The 21,658-nt window shown below is 37.5% G+C and overlaps 1 protein-coding gene across 1 annotated transcript; it reads left to right on the top strand.

Annotated features, from left to right (window-relative positions):
• Positions 1-1,071: 1,071 nt before the first annotated feature.
• Positions 1,072-13,630, top strand: LOC145628624 (uncharacterized). The gene is made up of 8 exons (XM_081680975.1): positions 1,072-1,368; positions 1,582-1,831; positions 2,232-2,338; positions 2,444-2,614; positions 3,404-3,738; positions 3,816-4,788; positions 4,900-5,008; positions 13,515-13,630. The coding sequence occupies exons 1-8, from the start codon at positions 1,072-1,074 to the stop codon at positions 13,628-13,630; spliced, it is 2,358 nt and encodes a 785-aa protein (XP_081537101.1).
• The last annotated feature ends 8,028 nt before the right edge of the window (positions 13,631-21,658 follow it).

Genomic DNA, 21,658 nt, shown 5'->3' with positions numbered 1-21,658 from the left:
GATACCATGATAAATTTTTGAAACACTAAGAAATGGGTATGGGCAACCCGAACAAGGAGAAGGAGAGTTTGGTTAACAAATAAGGTTTTGGAGCTTCCATACTAAAACCAATTGACAATAGTAGGAGTAACTCATCTACCTTATAAAGTGGAATCACCTCTCCTCTTTCTCCAATGTGGGACACACACAAGTGGGCTACAATGAGTTTCAACATATATCTTGATGTTATTTTCATATAGAAGTACTCTTTTTGGGTCAAAATTATAAGCCAATTGTTAAACGTTATAAATTGAGATTAAACAACTTTTATTCATATAATTGTTTTATATACCATGCTACTTCGTAGTTTAGATTGTGTTGAATGATTGTTTATTTAGAAAGCCTTTTGTAAATTGGTAAAAGTTCAAAAAAAAAAATAACTTACTAAATTTAGAAATCAAAATAATTTAATTCCAAGAACTCGTAAGTATCAGTTAATAAAATTACTAAATCGATTGTGTTGTCTTTTTCTAAACTATTATGCATTTGACAAATCTTTTTTTATCCTTAATTCTTCGCTTTATGAAAGAAGACTATTGATTTTGATGTATGATAATAGTGCAATTGAATTCATAAGCAATGTAGGGCACATAAAACAACGATTGTCTCCTATATGACTTTTAAGAAATCGCAAAACTGTAAAACTTTGAGGGAATAATCCAAAGGCAAGTGTTTGGGATCTTTCTTCTTCTTCTTCTTTTTTTTTTTTTTTTTTTTTTTTTTTATTGTTAAGATAAGGAAGAATATCTTAGGGAATATATTTGATATATTTGTAGTTATATTGTGTTATCTTTAGGTAGGATAATATTTACTAAATATATCCTAAGATAGATATGAATTAGATTCATATGTTGATTAGGTTTCTAAAAGATGTGTATAAATATTGAATTGATGATAAATGAGAAGACAAGACTTTGATATTATCTTGACATGGTATCATGAGCCAAGGCATTCAATTTTTTTGCCGTGAGAATAGTCTGAAAAATTAAACACACACAAAAATAATTAAAACACATATTAAAAAGAAAGAAGATGGGTGAAAAACCTGCAGACTTGACGTATTATTTGGGATCGAGTGATGGTCCGGGTAATATCATTACGCCTATACAATTGCGTGGTGAAAATTATGATGAATGGGCTCAAGCTATGCGAAGGTCATTAATGGCTAAGTGTAAGTTTGGCTTTGTAGATTGCACTATTCCCAAACCGGTGACGGATGCGAAGAAGATGGAGGATTGGATTGCGGTTCAATCCATGTTAGTCTCATGGATTACCAATATGCTTTATCCAAAGGTTCGTGCTACACTTGGTGACTATGATGATGCAGGTGTATTATAGTTGAACCTTAAAAGTCGGTTCTGTGTGGTGAGTGGCACACGAGTCTGCCAACTTAAGACGGCCCTGGGTGTGTGCCAGCAAGTCAATACGGAGTCCGTGGCTGACTACTTTGGTCGGCTTTCGAAAATTTGGAAGGAGCTCTTGCAATATGTACGGGTTCCTAAGTGTAGCTGTGGAAAGTGTGAGTGTAACATAGTTACACAGGTGGATAGCATTCGAGAGGAAGATTATTTGCACTATTTTCTGATTGGCTTGGACGCTCACTATGCTGTGATTCGGGCCCAACTCCTTGCGCAAACTCCTCTACCGAGTGTGGATGTTGCCTATCAGAACATAGCAATGGAGGAACGCTTACGAGAGGGCGGTGTGAAGGTGGACAATGCTATGGCTTTCAAAGTTGATTTGAAAAATAAGCAACGATATGAAGACAACAATGATAAGTTTTGTAATCATTGTAATAGAGTGGGCCATGACGAGAGCGGCTGTTTTCAACTTATTGGCTACCCCGAGTGGTGGGGGGAGCGTGGACGTGGTGGTAGAGGACGGGGTCGAGGTGGTGGCCGTGGGGTTGGCCGTGGGTCGCGCGGCGCTAGCAGCAATGCAGCGGCAGCAACCTAATCCCAGTAGCAATCCGTGAGGGAAAATAAGGTGGCTGGTTCATCACAGTAACAACCGAAGACCGACTGAAGATGCGGCAGCAGGTTTAGTTGGTGTGAGTGCGGTCCAAGTTCAGCAGATTCTTGATATTTTAAATCCCAAAAACAGATAGTTGCATGGTAAGACGAATATAATACCTTAGATTGTAGATACGGGAGCATCAAATCATGTTACATGTGAGTTTAATTTGCTCACAGATGTGAAGAAGATCCAAAATTGTCCCGTAGGCTTGCCTGATGGCAAGTCGGCTAATGCGGATCAATTAGGAACAGTGTTATTGTCAGGTGGTTTACAACTGACTAATGTGCTTTTTATACCTCAGTTGACTTGCAATTTAATTTCTGTGACTCAGTTAAGCGATGAATCTAATTGTATGTTGCAATTTACTAATAAAATATGTGTGATACAGGACCCGCGGACGAGGAAGGTGATTGGTATGGGTGAACGCGAAGATGGACTGTATTTTTATCGAGGTGTCCCTCAAGTGAAGGTTCTAGCGGTGTATGGAGATTCTTCGTTCAACTTATGGCATCAACGAATGGGACATCCCTCAGAGTCAGTGTTAAAATTGCTTCCGGTGGTTAGTAGTCATTATAGTAGAAATAATAAAGTTTGTGATGTGTGTCCTCGAGCAAAACAAACTAGATCTAGTTTTCCAATTAGTGAGAATAAAGCAAGTCGTTTATTTGAACTTGTGCATATTGATTTGTGAGGTTCTTATAAGATACCTTCTTTGTGTGGTGCCCGTTATTTTTTAACAATAGTTGATGATTTTTCAAGAGGTGTTTGGGTTTATTTGTTACAAAATAAAACGGAGGTTGAATTGATGTTTTTAAATTTTGTAGCTATGGTGAAACGACAATATGATCATGTTATTAAAATTGTTAGAAGTGATAATGGAACGGAATTTAATTCCTTGAAAGAATATTTTAATAATAATGGCATAATTTTGGAAACATTGTGTGTGGGAACACCACAACAAAATGGAAGGGTAGAGAGGAAGCATCAACATATTTTAAATGTGGCACGAGCATTGAGATAAAATTTTGGGGGGGAGTGTGTTTTAGTGGCATGTCACTTAATAAATCGAACTCCCACTCCATTACTTGGTAACAAAACTCCTTTTGAAGTGTTATTTAATAAACCCCCGTTATATGAGAGCATTCGTGTATTTGGGTGTTTGTGCTACGCTCATAATCAAAGGTGTAAGGGAGATAAATTTGCTGGTAGGAGTAGAAGGTGTGTGTTCTTAGGATACCCGTTTGGAAAAAAGGGGTGGAGAGTGCTAGACTTGGAAACCGAAGAAATATTTATTTCTCGTGATGTCAGATTTTTTGAAACTGTTTTTCCTTTTGATGATGCTTCGAAGACAGTTTTAATGGAAGATTTGAGATTAGGGGGTGTAGACGAAGGTGGGTGTGAAGATGCAGAGTGGGACTCTTTACAGCCCCGTGCCGAGGACATCCCAGCCCCTAACCAGCCAGCTGGAAATCCAGCGGCAGCTGGATGCCGAGAGCAGCCCACTGACCAGCACGCTAGAGATCCAGCGGCTGCTGGGTGCCGAGACGAACAGCAGCGCCAGCAAGCTTCCCTGCCCAACGTTGCTGCCACGGAGGATGCAGGGAGTACGCCAGTAGTAGCAGAGGCAGGGGGGAGTGCAGGGCAGCCGCATAATTTGCGTGAGAATGAGGGAGAAGGGGATAGGTTTGGGAAAGGAAAAAGACCAAAATCCTGAATACTAAATATAAAGATTTTGTGACACACACTATACGGCAATACAGTCCATCATCCCGCAATTCATCTCCACTATCATCTTCCTCAGGTACTCCTTATCCCCTCACATATTTTATTGATTGCTCACATTTTTCTGAGAAACATAAAAAGTATATTGCAACTCTAACAGCAGGGAATGAGCCTAGATCTTTCAAAGAGGTAATGAAACATGCCGGTTGGCGAGATGCAATGGCTGCAGAAATAAAAGCCTTAGAAGAGCAAGGTACGTGGGTTCTACAGAAACTTCCACCAGGGAAGAAAGCCTTGGGAAGTAAGTGGGTGTACACGGAGAAACGTGATGAGCACGGAAACTTGTTGAGGTTGAAAGCTCGATTAGTGATATTAGGCAATCATCAGGTGGAAGGCCTTGATTACAATGAGACATTTGCACCAGTTGCAAAGATGACTACAGTCCGAACGTTTCTAGCAGTAGCAGCAGTGAAGAATTGGGAAGTACATCAGATGGATGTGCACAATGCATTTTTACATGGAGACTTGGAGGAGGAAATTTACATGAAAATTCCTCTGGGTTTCAATAAAAATAACTCTGATTTTGTGTGCAGGATGAAAAAATCATTGTATGGTCTGAAACAAGCTCCTAGATGTTGGTTTGCAAAATTAACTGCGGCGTTGAAGAAATATGGATTTAAACAATCTTACTCAGATTATTCTTTGTTCACATTTACCAAAGGAACATTGCAGTTGAATGTGTTGATATATGTTGATGACTTGATTGTCGCAGGGAACAATAAAGTAGCCTTATCAAAATTTAAGGCATACTTGGGAGATTGTTTTAAGATGAAGGATTTGGGAGTATTAAAATACTTCTTAGGACTCGAGGTTGCAAGAAGTAAGCAGGGCATCTATATTTGTCAACGGAAATATGCATTAGACATTATTTCTGAAACTGGTTTGTTGGGAGCTAAGCCTGCAGATTTCCCGATGGAACAAAATAAAAAATTAGCTCTTGCAGAAGGCAGAGTATTGGAGGATGTGGAGAAATATAGACGGCTTGTTGGTCGTCTGATTTATTTATGTGTAACTAGACCGGATCTAGCATATTCTGTTCATATTTTATCCCTGTTTATGCAGAATCCGAAGGAAGCACATTGGGAGGCCGCACTTAGAGTGGTGCGTTATTTGAAGAAACATCCAGTGCAAGGAATACTTCTTCGCTCGGATAGTGCTTTGCAACTTGAAGGTTGGTGTGATTCTGATTGGGCTAGTTGTCCTTTTTCTAGGAGGTCTTTGACGGGTTGGTTTGTGTTGCTTGGTTTTTCCCCAATATCATAGCGGACCAAGAAACAACCCACAGTTGCTACATCATCTGCGAATGCGGAATACAGGTGAATGGCAGCTACGACATGTGAACTAAAGTGGTTGAAACAACTATTACGAGCTTTGGGTGTACAACATCCACAGGGTATGAAATTATTTTGTGACAGCCAGTCAGCTTTGTACTTTGCTAAAAATCCAGTATTTCATGAAAGGATGAAACATATTGAAATTGATTTGCATTTTGTAAGAGATGCAATTCAGGAGGGACTGATTTCCCCTTCGTATGTACCTACGAAGGAGTAGCTAGCAGACATTTTTACCAAAGCCTTGGGGAAGGCTCAGTTTGAGACATTACTTTCCAAGTTGGGCTTTCGTGATCTCCATGCTCCAACTTGAGGGGGGATGTTAAGATAAGGAAGAATATCTTACGGAATATATTTGATATATTTGTAGTTATATTGTGTTATCTTTAGGTAGGATAATATTTACTAAATATATCCGTTCTATTAATATTACAAAAATGGACTTTTTGCACTATTCATCACTCTTGTTTGACCATATAATATAATTTATACGTTAAGCAAAATTTAGTCATGTGGGATCTTGTTGGCTTCATCTCATAAAATACTTTCACAATATCAACTTTTTATAATTTTTACTCTTACACAATTTTATAGATATTTAACATTTAAAATGTGCTTTAAGATGCGTAATTTCATCGTTGTTGCATATATTAATAGAACGGAGGAAGTATAATATCCAGGTTAAAAATGTTCTATGGTAAAATACTGCTACAGGTTAATAGCGCGTCTTGTTTATTTGTAGTTGGTCACTCTATGAGACGACTTTTAAAAGATTAGAGTAATTCGTGTATGGCCAATTGACCATATTGGTATAAAAGTTAACACCCTTATGACAGATTGGTATAAAAGTTATTGCCGACGACATATTGGTATAAAAATTAACATGTGACGACATATTGGTATAAAAGTCAACAAATTGCGACATTTACCCCTATTTTCTAGTCGGAGGATATGCGTATGATACACGCGCTTAATTTTAGTACTTTTTTCTACTTTTTATATTAATTTAAAAAAATTATGAAGTAAAAATCCAAAAAAAAAAAAAGTTGAAAGCCCAAAAGTGATGAGAAAGAAGCTAGGAGAAAACGAATAGGAAAGCTTGAGCAAAGGGATATAAGCTTGAATGTATTGAGGGCGTTGGTCATTGAAGCATCACAAGGGTAGATTCTTCTTTTTTTTAAAAAAAAAAAAAAAACACTCATATATATATTTTTTCTTATTATATTGTTGATTTACAAAGTTGTGGGTATAATTAAACAAATGAAGTAATAATGAAAGTTAGCGTCTACTAGTAATTATTGGTTTTGAAATTAAATAACTAATATTGAGATTTTGTTTATTGTTTATTAGTTCTTTGGGATTTTATCGTTTGATTGATTTATCAAAGTTATTGTATTGGAAGGGAAGAGGGAAAAATTATTATTTGGTGCTGAATAAGTATATTATGATAATAAATAAGATTGCAAAAGTAATTAAAACAAAATTTTGAAGTATACAACACGCTCTTTCATCCGAAGAAAAAATAGGGGTAAATGTCACAATTTGTTAATTTATATACCAATATGTCGCCACATGTTAATTTTTATACCAATATGTCGCCGGCAATAATTTATATACCAATATGTCATAAGGGTGTTAACTTATATACCAATATGGTCAATTAGCCATTCGTGTATTACTAACCGAGTAACCCATATAACATTGACCAGGCAACTCCTATAACACTAACCGAGTAACACCTATAACATTAAGAAATCCCATGATGGTTGACCATAAGGAGTGGCCTGCTACATGTAAAACTTGGTTGGCTAATGGTACTATACGTTATTTACATCTCAAAACTTGGGTAAATACCACATATAAGAATTTGTGACTGACTATTGGTACGCTGTTCACATCACAAAACTTGGGTAAATAAATTGTTTTGGAAAAATAAAAAAAGTTGAAAGGACAAAAAAAAAATAAAAAATAAAAAATAAAAAAAATTCATACATAAGTTAAGCTTGTGTTTCTCCCGCTATATTTTCACAACAAAGAACAATGTCGTAACGTAGAAGGAGTTATCCTACAACTTGCCAAAAATGGATAAAAAATTTGCAAATTACAGCCATTCAAAGTTCGTATTTTGCAAATTGCAGCCTTTTAAATTTTTTTTTGCAAATTGCAGCCCAAAAGTTTGTATAAATTGTAAATTGCAGCCCGATTCAATTTTTCATCGGTTTACATGTTGAAAAATCTTCGGTTAAGGTTTTAGGGGTCATTTTAGCCCTTAAGGGCCCGAATTGAGCTCGGAATTAGCAAAAAAATAACGTTAGTGTCTCATATTTACAGTTTTCCACTAATCGATACAGTTTTGTTACGCAAAACGAGATACTTGCGTTATCTTTTTGCTAATACCGAGCTCAATTCGGTCCCCTAAGACCTAAAATGACCCCTAAAACCTTAACCGAAGATTTTTCAACATGTAAACCAATGAAAAAATTAAATCGGGCTGCAATTTACAATTTATACGAACTTTTTGGCTGCAATTTGCAAAAAAAAATTTAAATGGCTGCAATTTGCAAAATACGAACTTTAAATGGCTGTAATTTGCAAATTTTCCAAAATGGATTGAGAAAACTATCAAACTTTTGAACTGAGATTAATAGGCATTGCTTCTTTAGTTCTTTATACGTAGAATATTCAACACAATGGCGGATCCAGGATTTCGAACTAGGGGTAGCACTACGCATTAAATAACTATTAGCAAACCATAAATAGCTAGAACTCATAAAGTCATAATAAACTATTTAAATTGTCGCAGTATACTACAATTAAACGAACGAATTGGGTTAACTTTATATACTCCCTCCGTGTGTTTAAAAAGTGTTACAAATTGATCAAACACGCATGTCGAGACACTACTTTGAACATTAATTTATCTAATTATATGTTAGTATAATCATAGGAAATTTTGTAATATGAAAGTATGCATTGTAACGAATCCAACAATGTATTATTCAATAACATTTGTTTTTTATATATTGGTAAATTAATCAAGTCAAAACATTAAGTGAATAGTGAAAAAAGTCAAACTATAACACTTATTAAAACACGGAGGGAATAATGTGTTATCTAAAAATTGTACCCCCTTCTTATTTTTGTAAGTGCATGCACAATTTTGACCTTTTTACTATACATGCACCACTTTGACTTGTTAAAACAAAACCCCATATTTACTAATATTAGTGCCATTTAATTTGTCCATAATATATACTCCGTTTATAATTGTTATCAAATTAAAAAAGTACTCCCTTAAATGCTCCATGAATTATGCACTACAAAGTATGTATTAGTATTATTAATTTATTATCTATCAATTGGTTAAAGTTTTATACGTCATGAATGCATGATGCATTGAATATAAGAAAAAAATATATATATATATATAACATGCGATATTTTTTATATACATTTCTATGTAAATAATTTATATAAAGCTAAATAATTTAATGATCAAGTACGAGCTTTGGAAAAAAAGATATGCATGAAAATGGGAAGAATTACTATGAATGGAGAGAGTATTGTAAATTAGAAAGCTATTTCTACATGGTAATTCATACGAAAATGGGAAGCTTTCTTTTAAAAAGGAAAAAAAAAAAAGAAAAAAAAACATTAAACGAGTAGCCTACAGGTCTCGAACCACTCCCAACCTACTATTCCAATTAAACAATTCTAACTACGTACATTGACCGCACCACTAGAGCAATACACATTGTACTTAATATGTAAGCAATGAAAAATATATATACATAATTATTGTTGTAGTATTTTTAAACATTTTGCAGTTTTTTTATTTTTTATTTTTTATTTTATTTTATTTTTTTTGCTACCCCTCGCTCCAACATAGGTCCGCCAGTGATTCAACATTATGCACATTTAGCTAAGAGAATATTTGTCTTTAGGAAAGAAAATTTGAACATTTTTGTCAGTAAATATATGGACATATCATGTTCTAAATGCAAATTTAGTTTAAAGAGAGGAAGATGAACACAGGGGAACAGAAAGGGAAATGGGAAAAGAGATTATGGAGGAGAGAGAGGGAGAGGAATGGGGAGGAGAAAGAGAGAAATGGGTAAAGAGAGCTCTAAATGCTTTTTTGGATACACTATTAGGAAGGAAAGGGAGGGAAGGGGTAGGGAGGGGAGGGAGGAGAAGGGGAGGGGAGGGAAGAAGAAATGGAACCTTCCTTGTTTGGATAAAGGAGAAAAGGGAAGAAGGAGAGGGGTATTCACCATTATTTATTGATTCTTAATTTTTGAGTTACTTGTCATCAACATTATACTAATTTATCATTTTTCAGAAAATTATACTGTAATTATTTGTATTATAATTTAAACCTAATAAAAAACAAAAAATTGATAAACGTCAATTAAAATCAAACAGATAATTTAATATATTATGTTCTTCCAAAAATAATTTATGTAAATTAATCTTATATATCAGATTAATTTTCTAACAAAATTTCCAGAATTAATTTTGAACAAAAATGGAAGAAATTAGCAATGAAAATCGAACAACAAAACGAATAAATAATCGAATAAACATTAGCTATGAAGAAGAGCAGCAAATCCGTAGAAATTGGTCATGAGAAGCAGAGTAGAATAACATATTGAATTATTTGGCCTTTACCTTGAAAATTCAAGAGATTGAAAGAGATGAATTAGAAATTTCAAAACCCTAGAAATTGGGGGAAAATAATTGTGGGAAAGTATGGAGGAGGAGAGAGAAAGTAATAGAGGAGGAGATGGATTATATTTTTGTAATAGGTTGAATACATTATTCCATTTGAATGTTAATAAGTTGATTTCCTTCCAAATCTTTTCAAATTTGGAAGGATTTCATTCTTTAACAATTAAACAAAACTTTTCCTTTCAGTTCTCTTCCCTCCATTTCTCTCACCCCCTTAATTTGTTATCCAAACATTGGATTTAATCTCCCTCCCTTTCCCTTCTCTTCCTTTCCCTCTATTTCTTCTTATCCAAACAAGTTGTAAAAGAAAAAAAATTAGGGAAAAGGATGAGCGGGGGAAAATTAATGGACAGTTACACGGGGGAGAGAAGAAATGAGATTTTTTTTTAATTTTTTTTTTACAATAATTTCAGTTTTGACATTAATAAAAAACATGTAAAGTAACTAGATCGTTTTGAATGTATGAGATTACTTCTCATTCTTCTTATTGAGAAAATTCATGTATCTCAACTTGAGATACATTGAACCATCTGACATGGCATTATGGTCTTTTTGCAAGTTAATAGTAGGGTTAATGTTGTAATTTTGTTTAAAAAAAACCTCTATTTTCAAACAAAGTCAGAAGTTTTCAATGGAGAACTGAAAAACTTTAATGGAGATTTTAAAAAACTTAAATGGGTAAATCGAACATGGCAAAGGTCTTCAATGGAGAAAGACACGACCTTTCTTTTCTCCCTTTTCTATTAGGGTTTTAGTTATATTCGGTGGCAAAACCGACAAAATATGGTGGTGAAAGCATGAAGAAGATGAAGGATGGGCATGGAGGACAATATGAAGTAGATGGATAATGGAGATGGAGGGAAAGCATGAAGAAGATAGAGGATGGAGAAGATGAGTAGTATAAATATGAAAAAGATAAAAAAAAAAAAAAAAAAAATAAGTACACAAAAAAATTAAAAATTTCATACTTTTCTTTATATTTACAATAGTGCCATTTTGAGATACAAAAATTGTATCTCTATTTGAGATACTGGGGCTAGGGGTGAGTATGGGACGGGTACCCGTACCGTTAGTACTAACGGTTCGGGTACTCGATAACCAAAATCGCTAAAAGTGATACCCATAACCGGAACCGATAAGTTCGGGTACCCGGATTTTCGAATCGGTTATCAGGTACCCAATAAGATATCCAATAATGATAATTAAACTTAATTATGTAGTTATTATGATATAATTTACAACTAATTAAAAACAATACCATATGATCTTGACCAAATTATTAATAATATTACAAATCATTGATATTATAAAGTGATTATGAAGTAAAGTAAAAGTTTAGATTTATATTAATAGATTTAAGTAGGGAAAAAAAGAAAAAAAATGCTTAGCGGATTGGATCAGGTAACCGTTAATTTTAAAATGATACTCATAACCATACCCGAAAATAAATTATCGGAACGAGTACTCGAACCGTTATGGTTATCGGATCGGGTACCCTAATTTTCGGAACGGTTACGGATCGGTTTTTCGGGTTTTCGGGTAGTTTTTGCTCAGCCCTAACTGGGGCTCCCTCCTTCTAATTATAAACTAAAAACTATTTTGTAAAATAAAAATATTACAAAAATTTCATTAATGACACGGAAAGTATGTGGACCGTCTGATTAACATGATTTAAGAGCCTAAATTAGTTTTTAGTTCTCATTTGATTTTAGTCTCACTATAACTTAGTTCTATATTATTACATGTTTAATATTTTTTTTATTCATATTAAGTAATTCAATGTTAAATAAATAATTATACATTCATTTATTAAATATTTATTAAGAACTAATTTTGTAAAAAAATAAAATAATAAGTGGGTCAATTGACCCAATTACCTTGAACCGGAAAGAAATGGGAGTTTCATTAGAGAATTTAACTACTCATGAATCATACTCCTTTTTCTTAGTTAAGTTAATTAGTAAAACCTGAGAGTCTGTTATGTATACTCGGGATCCTTTGCTCAAAATTAGAAAATAACACCAAAAAATTGTCATGATTTTGATAATAACACCACCAAAAAAAAGTTTTTATTATAACAGCACAAAAAAAACCAAAAAATTGGTTTCACCACCACTTAACTTTGCCATAAAAAAAACCGTTAAGTGGGCCCCAAACAGTACACGTGTCAATCAACTATTAGATAATAAATTAAAAAAAAAAAGAAAAACCATATAATCCTAACCCAGCCGCCACCACCACCACCGGTGCCGGTTTCTACCGCCGTTAACTCGACCCTACCATGGCCGGCACCCCAACCCAGCCCCTATCCCTGTCTCCCAGATGTCGCCGAACCACCCAGACCCCAACCCAAACCAGCCTGCCCCTATCATCGTCTCCTCGACCCGAATCCATCGCCAAACCACCCAAATCCAACCCTAACTAGCCCAGTCACCGTAGTCCTCTACCAAACCCAACCAAAAGTCGTCGCCAGACTGTTGAAACCCCGACCCACCCATACCCAAACCCACTAACCGCCATACTCCTCTCACCCTCACCTTGAACCAAATCAGGGCTGGTTATTTCGTGGGTACGTTTGGGCTGATTTCGAAAGTCAAGGGTGGTCGGCTGGCTGGTTTTGTGGGTCGAGGGTGGTTAGTTGGGATTGGGTGACCGCAGTGGAGGTTGGGTTGGAGAACGGCGGAGCCGATGGTGGGTGGGTATTTTAAGGGTTTTCCTTTTTTAAAAAAAATTTCTTTTTTTTGTTTTTTATTTATTTTAATCCAATGCATAATTGACATGTGTACAATGTGGGATCCACTAACGGTTTTTTGAATGAAAAAGTTAAGTGGTTGGTGAAATCAAATTTTTTGGTTTTTTGGTGGTGTTTTAATCTAAGTTTTTTTTTTTTTTTTTTTTTTTTTTTTTGTGGTGTTATTATCAAAATCGTGACAATTTTTGGGTGTTATTTTCTAATTTTTCCTTTAATCAACAAATAATTATTTGCTCATTTGTGATTGAATAAATAAGCTAATGACCTTCGAGAATACGGTACACTAGTGTTTACATAACAAATTCTAGTAAAACTAGGTATCGAACTTACATCATGACAATCGAAGCAAACTCTACCGATAACCAAAACCAAAAGCCTCTAGTTGATTGCTTTACAGTCTACTTATCGTACTGTCAAGACAATCTTATTAACAACATTACTGGGACATTAGAGTTGAAGAGCTCTTGCTCTTATTATTTTGATTGGCAAGTGTATGGGGGGTATGTGAAACGGGCTGACATCTTTAATAAATATGGATATGAACCTAGTATAGCTGACAAATAAGCTGATATGTTTTATATAGCAGACATATCGGCTTGTCGGTATTTGGCACGTGGCAACAATAGCTTGACACTTGGCAGGAAAAGCTTTGCATTCTTTGTATCCACCTGTCTTAGGATTTATTATAAATAGTAGGTTAAACCTCATTAATGGTAGGCATTAATTACTCTCTCTCTCTATATATATATATATATATATCTCTCTCTCTCTAATTTCTCTTTCTTAAACACTTTCTGACTTTATCATCGGAGTGGTTATCCGTGGATCACCCCAGGGTTAGCTAATCCTTTCTCTTTGTGTAGGTTCTCTTCTGGCCGATAGAAGCCTAACGGGTTGCATACTCAGGCTTTGGACTTTTGAACCAGGTTGTCGGATCCTTGCAGAAACAATTGGCGCTAGAAGGAGAGGAGCTGCATAATTGCTTCTATCGCCTAAGAACCTCACATCCTTAATTAAAAAAAATAAAAAAAAATGCCTGAGAACCAGAGCACGCCGATAGCTGAGAAGGTGGTTAATCGGACAGTCAGAGTGGGGACTGGGGTGCCGAATCCGAAAATTGAGATCGAAGATGAAACCCATACTTTAGAAGGCAACCAGTTTCATATGTCGTTAACCCTAGAAGGGCAAGGTGAGGGGGATCAAGATCCAATGGCTGAGTTCACGCCAGAAGAACTAGAAACGGCAGCAAGGGTAATGAGTGCCATGAGTAAGAAAAGGAAAGAAATCAGGGCAACCCATGATGGGGAAGGGGTGCCAATTACCAGTCATGGTAACCAGTCTAACCGGGCTGGAGGTTCGCAAAGACGTCAACATGATAGGTCGCCGATAAGATCACAACCAACTCGATGGGAGTCAGAAGCTCAGTCCACGGGTGTTGTTGTAAGCACAAAAAATCAGCAGCAAGGGGCAGTGCGAACAATAGTCCAGTTGAGGGCATCGCCGTTTGCACAAGGGATCCAAGATCAGCCTATGGAGAAGATAAAGATGCCAACATGTCGGTATGATGGAAGAGGATACCCAAGCCGATACATAACCTCCTATGAGGGGCATATGATCCTATATACCAACTCAGACGCCGTATGGTGCAAAGTCTTTCCAACCACTTTGACTGGGGCAGCAGCGGATTGGTTTAACAACCTAGGAAATGGAACCATAGACAGCTTTGAAAAGCTGGCAGAGATGTTTGTTGGGCAGTATATCAGCATCAGTGTGAGGCAAAGAACTTCGGGGGAATTGATGGCAGTAGAGCAACGACCAGATGAGTCTTTGAGGGATTACATCAGGCGGTTTAACAATGAGGCGAACACAATTCCGAAATTGCAACAAGAAATCGCTGTAATGGCTCTAATGGATGGCTTGAATGATTCTGAGTTCAAGCGTTATCTCACAAGAAAGAATTTTCCCACATTAGCAGCCGCTTTCAACAAAGCGCATGATTACATCAAAAGTGAAGAGTTGATGAAGACAAGCAACAAAAATGTGTCAGCTGGATAGGGGCAGTATCAAGCTGAAGGTGCAGTCTCTGGAAGTGTAAGGCCGAGAGCTCCGGCCCCGGGAAGGGGAGGAAATCGGCAGGAAACTAGGGCAGCCAAGCCGCCAATGCGATATAGTTCGTATACACCCCTTAATACACCTAATGCGGCAATCTATTCAGTGAATCAGAATAGGGAAGGATGGGTGAGACCGATTCCAATGAAAGCGAAGCCGAGAGATGCCAAGAAATATTGCATGTTTTACAGGGACGTGGGTCATTATACTGAAGAGTGTACACAGTTGAAGGATAATATAGAAGAGTTGATAAGAAAGGGTCATTTAACTCAGTATCGGTTAAATGCAGGTGGAAGCTAGCCACCACCTCGGCAAATTGAAAGACAACAACTTGAGGTAAGGCCGGAAAGGCCGCAAAGTGGGGTGGTCTGACTGGGAGGTGGAGGAATGCCACCATTGTCAATAGGAAGAGGGGTTGATGTGATAACCGGAGGGCCGGTACATGGAGGAACAGTTAGTGGAGCAAAGAAACACTTGTCAGAGCACCGCCATATAATCAATGCCTTGGGTGCCGATAGTCGCCCCAGGCCAGCTTACATTCCTGATGTTGTATTTACTGAAGAGGATACAAGGGGAATAGTTTTCCCGCATGATGACCCGCTGGTGTTGATAACCAAGATCAATGGAGGTGACATCAAAAGAGTTCTAGTAGATGGAGGTAGTTCGGCAAATGTTCTATTTATGAAAGCCTTTAATGAGATGATGATAGGAAGGCAATACCTGACGCAGGTATCGTATCCAGTTATTGGATTTAATGGGTCATCAGTGAGACCGGAAGGGAGCATAGTTTTGCCGGTACGGCTGGGTGATGGGCCAACTGCGAGAGATGTGATGGCAGAGTTTTTAGTAGTTAATGTTCCGTCGGCTTATAATGCGATTATTGGAAGGCCGAAAATTCATGATATCCAAGCTGTTGTATCAACAAATCATTTGACAATAGCTTATGTGTCAAATTTGGGGGCTGTGGAGAAGGTTCATGGAGGGCAAGTAATGGCGAAGTCTTGTTATGTAACGGCTTTGAAGAATCCAGTTGGGGATGGTTCAGTGTCGAGTAATCCTAAAAAGCAGCTGGAGCAAACGGTGCGTGATTTGTCCATGAGTAATTTTGATACAAGACCAAAAGCTGCTCCAAGGCTGTTGCTAGGGGGAGAAACGGTGCAGGTTGAGTTGTAGCCGGGTGATTCCAGCCGAACGGTTAGAGTTGGGGCGGATATGGATGTTGACATAAGATGCAATTTGATAAGTTTGTTGCGCGAGAATGCAGATTTCTTTGCCTTCTCAGCGAGTGAAATGCCAGGGATTCACCCAGGGGTAATGGAACATAAATTAAATGTTAACAGGGAATTCAGGTCGATAAGGCAGAAAAAGCGAAACTTCTCTACTGAGAAGATAGAAGCCATACAAGCGGAAGTCAATAAACTCTTAGCGGCGGGTTTTATTGAGCCATGCACGTATCCAGAGTGGTTGGCAAATGTTGTTATGGTAAGAAAGCCGACATGGAAGTGGCGAATGTGTGTCGACTTCACTGATTTAAACAGGGCTTGTCCCAAGGACTGTTATCCATTGCCTCGAATAGATAGACTGGTGGATTCCACTTCCGGCCATGAAATGCTTAGCTTTTTAGATGCGTTTTCAGGGTACCACCAAGTCAGTCTTCATAAAGCCGACAGGGCTAAAACGGCCTTCATAACGGAAGCTAGAGTATATTGTTATAAGGCAATGCCATTTGGGCTGAAGAATGTCGGGGCGACCTATTAGAAATTGGTTGATAAGATTTTTGAAAGTCAGAAGGGCCGGAATGTGGAGGTATGTGTGGATGATACAATTGTTAAAAGTAAGAAAAAGAGGGATCACATAGCAGACTTGAGGGAAACATTTGAGACCTTGCGGAAGTATCAGTTGAAGTTGAACCCAGAAAAGTGTGTGTTTGGGGTTCGATCAGGGAAGTTTCTAGGCTTTATAGTTAGTGAGCGGGGAATAGATGCAAATCCTGATAAGGTGAACGCAGTACTTGAGATGAAACAACCAAAGACTATCCGAGATATACAAAGGCTGACTGGCAGAATGGCAGGATTGACACGTTTCATCAGCAAGTCAGCCGATAAGGCACTTCCCTTTTTTGTGGTTGTAGACACCTAAAAATGTCTCCCCAAAACCAAACCCGATGATGAACAACCTTTCACCGCCACTATTGGTCGGGTTTAGTATTTAATCCCGAGAGTGCTTAAAAAATCATATTTTATTAAATTCATATTTTTTAATAGTCCATGGATTAGTCTTGATGTTTGGTAAAAGCATAGTTTTAATTTCAGCCCAAACTTATTAATTAATTCTAGCCCAAAGCTTTTTTATTTTATTGTTTTATTATTTGTTTTTGGCCCAAACCCTTTATTTATTTTTATTTAATTATTTTCTTATTTTATCCCGAATAATAAAAAGTCAGAAAAGGCCCGAAATTATCAATCGGCACTTAAAATGCCGAAGGAAATTAGAGTTAAAAATGTATTTAGACGGAAAAACGGGCTGGCATTTCCCGCGCCACGGCAGGTACCTACCGTGTCACGGGAATCCTTCCCGTCTGACGGTGGGATTTCCCGTGACACGGGAATTCTGCCGTGACACGGGACATTCCGTGTCTTTTCCGCGTAAACCCTTGACGCGTTTCCTATCCCGTTTTCTGAAAATTTCCCGCGTCACGCCAAAAGTGTACCGTGTCACGGGAAAGTGTACCGTCTGACGGTGGGGCTTCCCGTGTCACGGTACAGTTTGACCGTGTCACGGGATACTTTTTTAGGGTTTTTATCATTTTAGGGTTCCGTGTGCTCCCTCAGCACATTTTCCCTATAAATACCCCCTCATTTCTGATGTACGGGGCACGGATTAATTCTCTAATTTTATTCTCCTCTCTTCTATGCTTTAGCCTAAACACTAGCCTACCCTTTTCACTTCAAAGTTCCTTCTTCAAGCACTCAAAGGAGTCCATATTTTACTCGAGGTTCTGTCCTTAAGCCAAGGCGTGAAAGGTAGAACTGTTTGAGGGTTTGGCCCCAAAATCAACTTTATTTAATTTAATTTAATTTAATTATTGTTTATTTATTTCCTTGAAGTTACTAAATCGTTTATTATTTTGTAGTTGCAAACAAACAGAATCAAAGTAAGGATCATGCTCCTTTTGTTTTTATTATTTTTCTAACGATTTTATGTTATTGGAATTGTGATTAAATTGGTTCTAATATTAATATTGTTCTATTATATTGTTATTATGATCACCATATTGCATGTTTAAAGGGAATATGTAATTGAAAATCACGCCTAAAAAGATAATTTGGACAACCGGTTTAGGTTCCTTTTTAATCTTGTTGTTTAATCAAGTGATCACGATATTTTAGAATTATGTGTTGCATTAATATTCAACCAATTTAGCATAATAATAGTTTGGAGCAAATTGAATATTTTGTTTGTATGCCTTTGAGATCGCAGAAATCACTTTTCACTATAAGAATCGAGTAGAGGCCAATACGGGCGAATGTGACTCCACGACTCACTTCGTACCATCATCCCCGATCCTCCTTTCGTGGTTCCGAACCATATGGAGTTATTAATCTCATGGATTATGAATGGGGTGTAACCTTCACGGGTCAATTGTTGTTGCCTATCGTTGTCCCTTATCATGGTTGCCTTTTATGATCCGTGAACGGTTTACAAGTTCCTTAAAAACTTGTTGGCGGCTCCCTACTTTATTTGTCCCTAATCTTTGTCCCTAATCGTAATGTCAATTCCCACTTCCTATGAGTGCCAAGCATATTCATACATGCTTTTAACGTAGGCGCACTTCGAGCGACGCCTACAGTGGTCTTACGGAAGAACAAGGCGTTTGAATGGGGAAAAGAAAACCGTTCACGGATCATAAAAAGGCAACCACGATAAGGGACAACGATAGGAAACAACGATTGACCCATGAAGGTTACACCTCATTCATAATCCATGAGATTACTAACTCCATATGGTTCGGAACCACAAAAGGAGGATCGGGGATGATGGTACGAAGTGAGTCATGGAGTCACATTCGCCCGTATTGGCCTCTACTCGATTCTTATAGTGAAAAGCATTCCTGTGATCTCAAAGGCATACAATAAAATATTCAATTTTCTCCAAACTATTATTAGGCTAAATTGGTTGAATATTAATGCAACATATAATTCTAAAATATTTGTGATCACTTCAATTAATAACAAGATTAAAAAGGATCCTAAACCGGTTGTCCAAATTATCTTATTAGGCGTGATTTTCAATTACATATTCCCTTTAAACATGCAATAGGGTGATCATAAATATAATAAAATAAACATTAATATTGGAAGCAATTCAACAATAATAGCGTTAAATATAAAATAACCTAATCATGATACTAGCAATAAGAAAATAAAATAAGAGTAATTAAATTAATTAATAATTACTCACATTTCGCGCGTTCCTTTAAATTGCTACATCATGAATAAACTGTTAGTAACTTCAATAAAAATAATAAAGTAAATGAAAATTAAATTAAATAAAAAGTAGAATTGATTTGGTCCAAACCCTCAGTTATTTGTACCTTTCACGCCTTGGTTTAAGGACGAAACCTCGGGTTAAGTATAGACTCCTTGGAGTGCTTAGGGGAATTATTATGGAAGAATAAGGAGGCTAGAAATTAGGTTAAAGAGGGAGAAGAGGATGATTTTTGGTGCAAGGTGAGAGAGAATGATTATTGCTGCCCCGAACTGCAGAAAGGAGGGGGGTATTTATAGGGAAAATGAGCAGAGGGAACACACGGAACCCTAAAAAGATAAAAACCCTAAAAAAGGCTACCGCGACACGGTCAGACTGTACCGTGACACGGTCAGACTCTACCGTGTCACGGAGGAAATTAGCGTGACGCGGGAAATATTTGACCTACGGGAGTAAAAACACGTGAAGGGATTACGCGGAAAAAACACGGAGTTGTCCCGTGTCACAGCACTAGCACCGTGACACGGGAATTCCTACCGTGACACGGCAGAAATTCCCGTGTCGCGGCACAGTTCCCCGTGACGCGGGAAATTTTTAAGCACCGTGACACGGCAGCAACCCACCGTGACACGGCAGAAAACGCCGTGACGCGGCAAAGTCCACCGTGTCACGGCATATGGCGCCGGGTCACGGTACTTATGCCAAGTCACGGGGCACTAAAAAACATGAAAATGCCCTCCAAATTACCGTGTCACGGGAATTTCTCCCGTGCCACGTCAGATCTTACCGCGTCGCGGCATTTTAGCTGCTGCGCGGTAATTCCAGTTTTTTACCCGTTTTTAAAATCATCATAAATTTTGATCCGTAACTCGGAATAAAGCATATAATATATCATTGGAAAGCTTATCAAGTCTAAGTTTTAACCCAATTAGGATCAGGTAAAAATAATTTGTATATTTTAAGATATGGCTGTTTTAGTAGAAGGGTGTTGGTTTTGGGCCGAGTTTAATGTTTTGCTCATATCTTTTTCGTTATAGCTCGGAATTGGGCTTATGATATATGGTTGGAAAGCTTATTTAAAGGCATATCCAACAAAATAATAATTGGATCAAAATTTTATATCCATAAAATCAGTTTCTCTCAATTTTGCGATGTGGACACGAAAAGTGGAAAATAGGTTATGGTTTAGGGAAATGAGCTAGAAATTGGATTGGTTCATGAAATATATTGGATAGAACATGGATTTAAGCACTCCAAAGATTAAATACTAAACTCTACCAATAATGGCGGTGAAAGGTGTTCATCAACGGGTTTGGTTTTGGGGAGACATTTTTAGGTGTCTACAGAAGCCCCCACTTTGACTGAGTTTGTAGAAACGCCAGTTTCGAAAACGATAGTCAAAGTAGTCGATAGGGACGGAGATTGATTTAAGACGTTCTGCGATCCTAAATCATTCTGTATACGCAGATACCTACAAAAAATGTTAATTCCACAGATAAAAGAGTAAAGGGATAGAACGCTTATCTGACACCAGTGTATCGGTGGCAAATGAGCTTGGTAGCTTCCTATGCTTGAAGGAATCCACCGAATGATGTTTGTTGAAATGCTTTCCATGCTTGAGGAAAGCCGACAGATGAGTTTGGTAGCTTTCTAAGCCTGAAGAAACCTACCGGATGACACTTTCCATGCTTGAGGAAAGTCGACGTATGAATTTGGTGTCATTCTATGCTTGAAGAATTCCACTGATAATGCCTTCCATGCTTGAGGAAAGCCAACTTCTTGGCGGTTTTCTATACTTGAAGAAAAATCCACCGATAACGCTTTCCATGCTTGAGGAAAGCCGACTTGGCGGTTTTCTATACTTGAAGAAAAATCCACCGATAACGCTTTCCATGCTTGAGGAAAGCCGACTTGGCAGTTTTCTATGCTTGAAGAAATCCACCGGATAATACTTTCCATGCTTGAGGAAAGTCAACAGATGATGAGATTGCAAGTCTCTGTGTATCGAGAACCTTGCGTTATGAAATGATGGTGGTCTGCTTGTCCCCGGACGTGGGATGTAAAGGGTCCGCTTTTCCCCGGACGTGGGCTGTAGATGGTCCGCTTGTCCCCGGACGTGGGCTGTAGATAAGACCCGCAAAAATAAATTTGCCAATGGACTCGTACATACTGTGATTGACTTGACCACTAACTTTACCAAGTTTGACTTGATGTGACATGACATGTGTATGACTTGTGAGTGTGTGTGTGTGTGTGTATATGTGTGTGTGCAGACACAAGCAAACGAAGATGCAAAAGCAAAAATTTTCCGTCAATTTTTGTCATGAGTGGAGGGTACCGACTTTCTCCCGAAAAAGAAAGATGTGAAAACTGAACTTTTATTTTCGAACTTCCTTCGATGAAAACTTAG

This window comes from Chenopodium album, chromosome 1, assembly GCF_948465745.1.
Source record: "Chenopodium album chromosome 1, dcCheAlbu1.1, whole genome shotgun sequence".
Lineage (NCBI taxonomy): Eukaryota > Viridiplantae > Streptophyta > Magnoliopsida > Caryophyllales > Amaranthaceae > Chenopodium > Chenopodium album.
The sequence above is the reverse complement of the archived record's forward strand: the minus strand, read 5'-3'. Positions and strand labels throughout refer to the sequence as shown.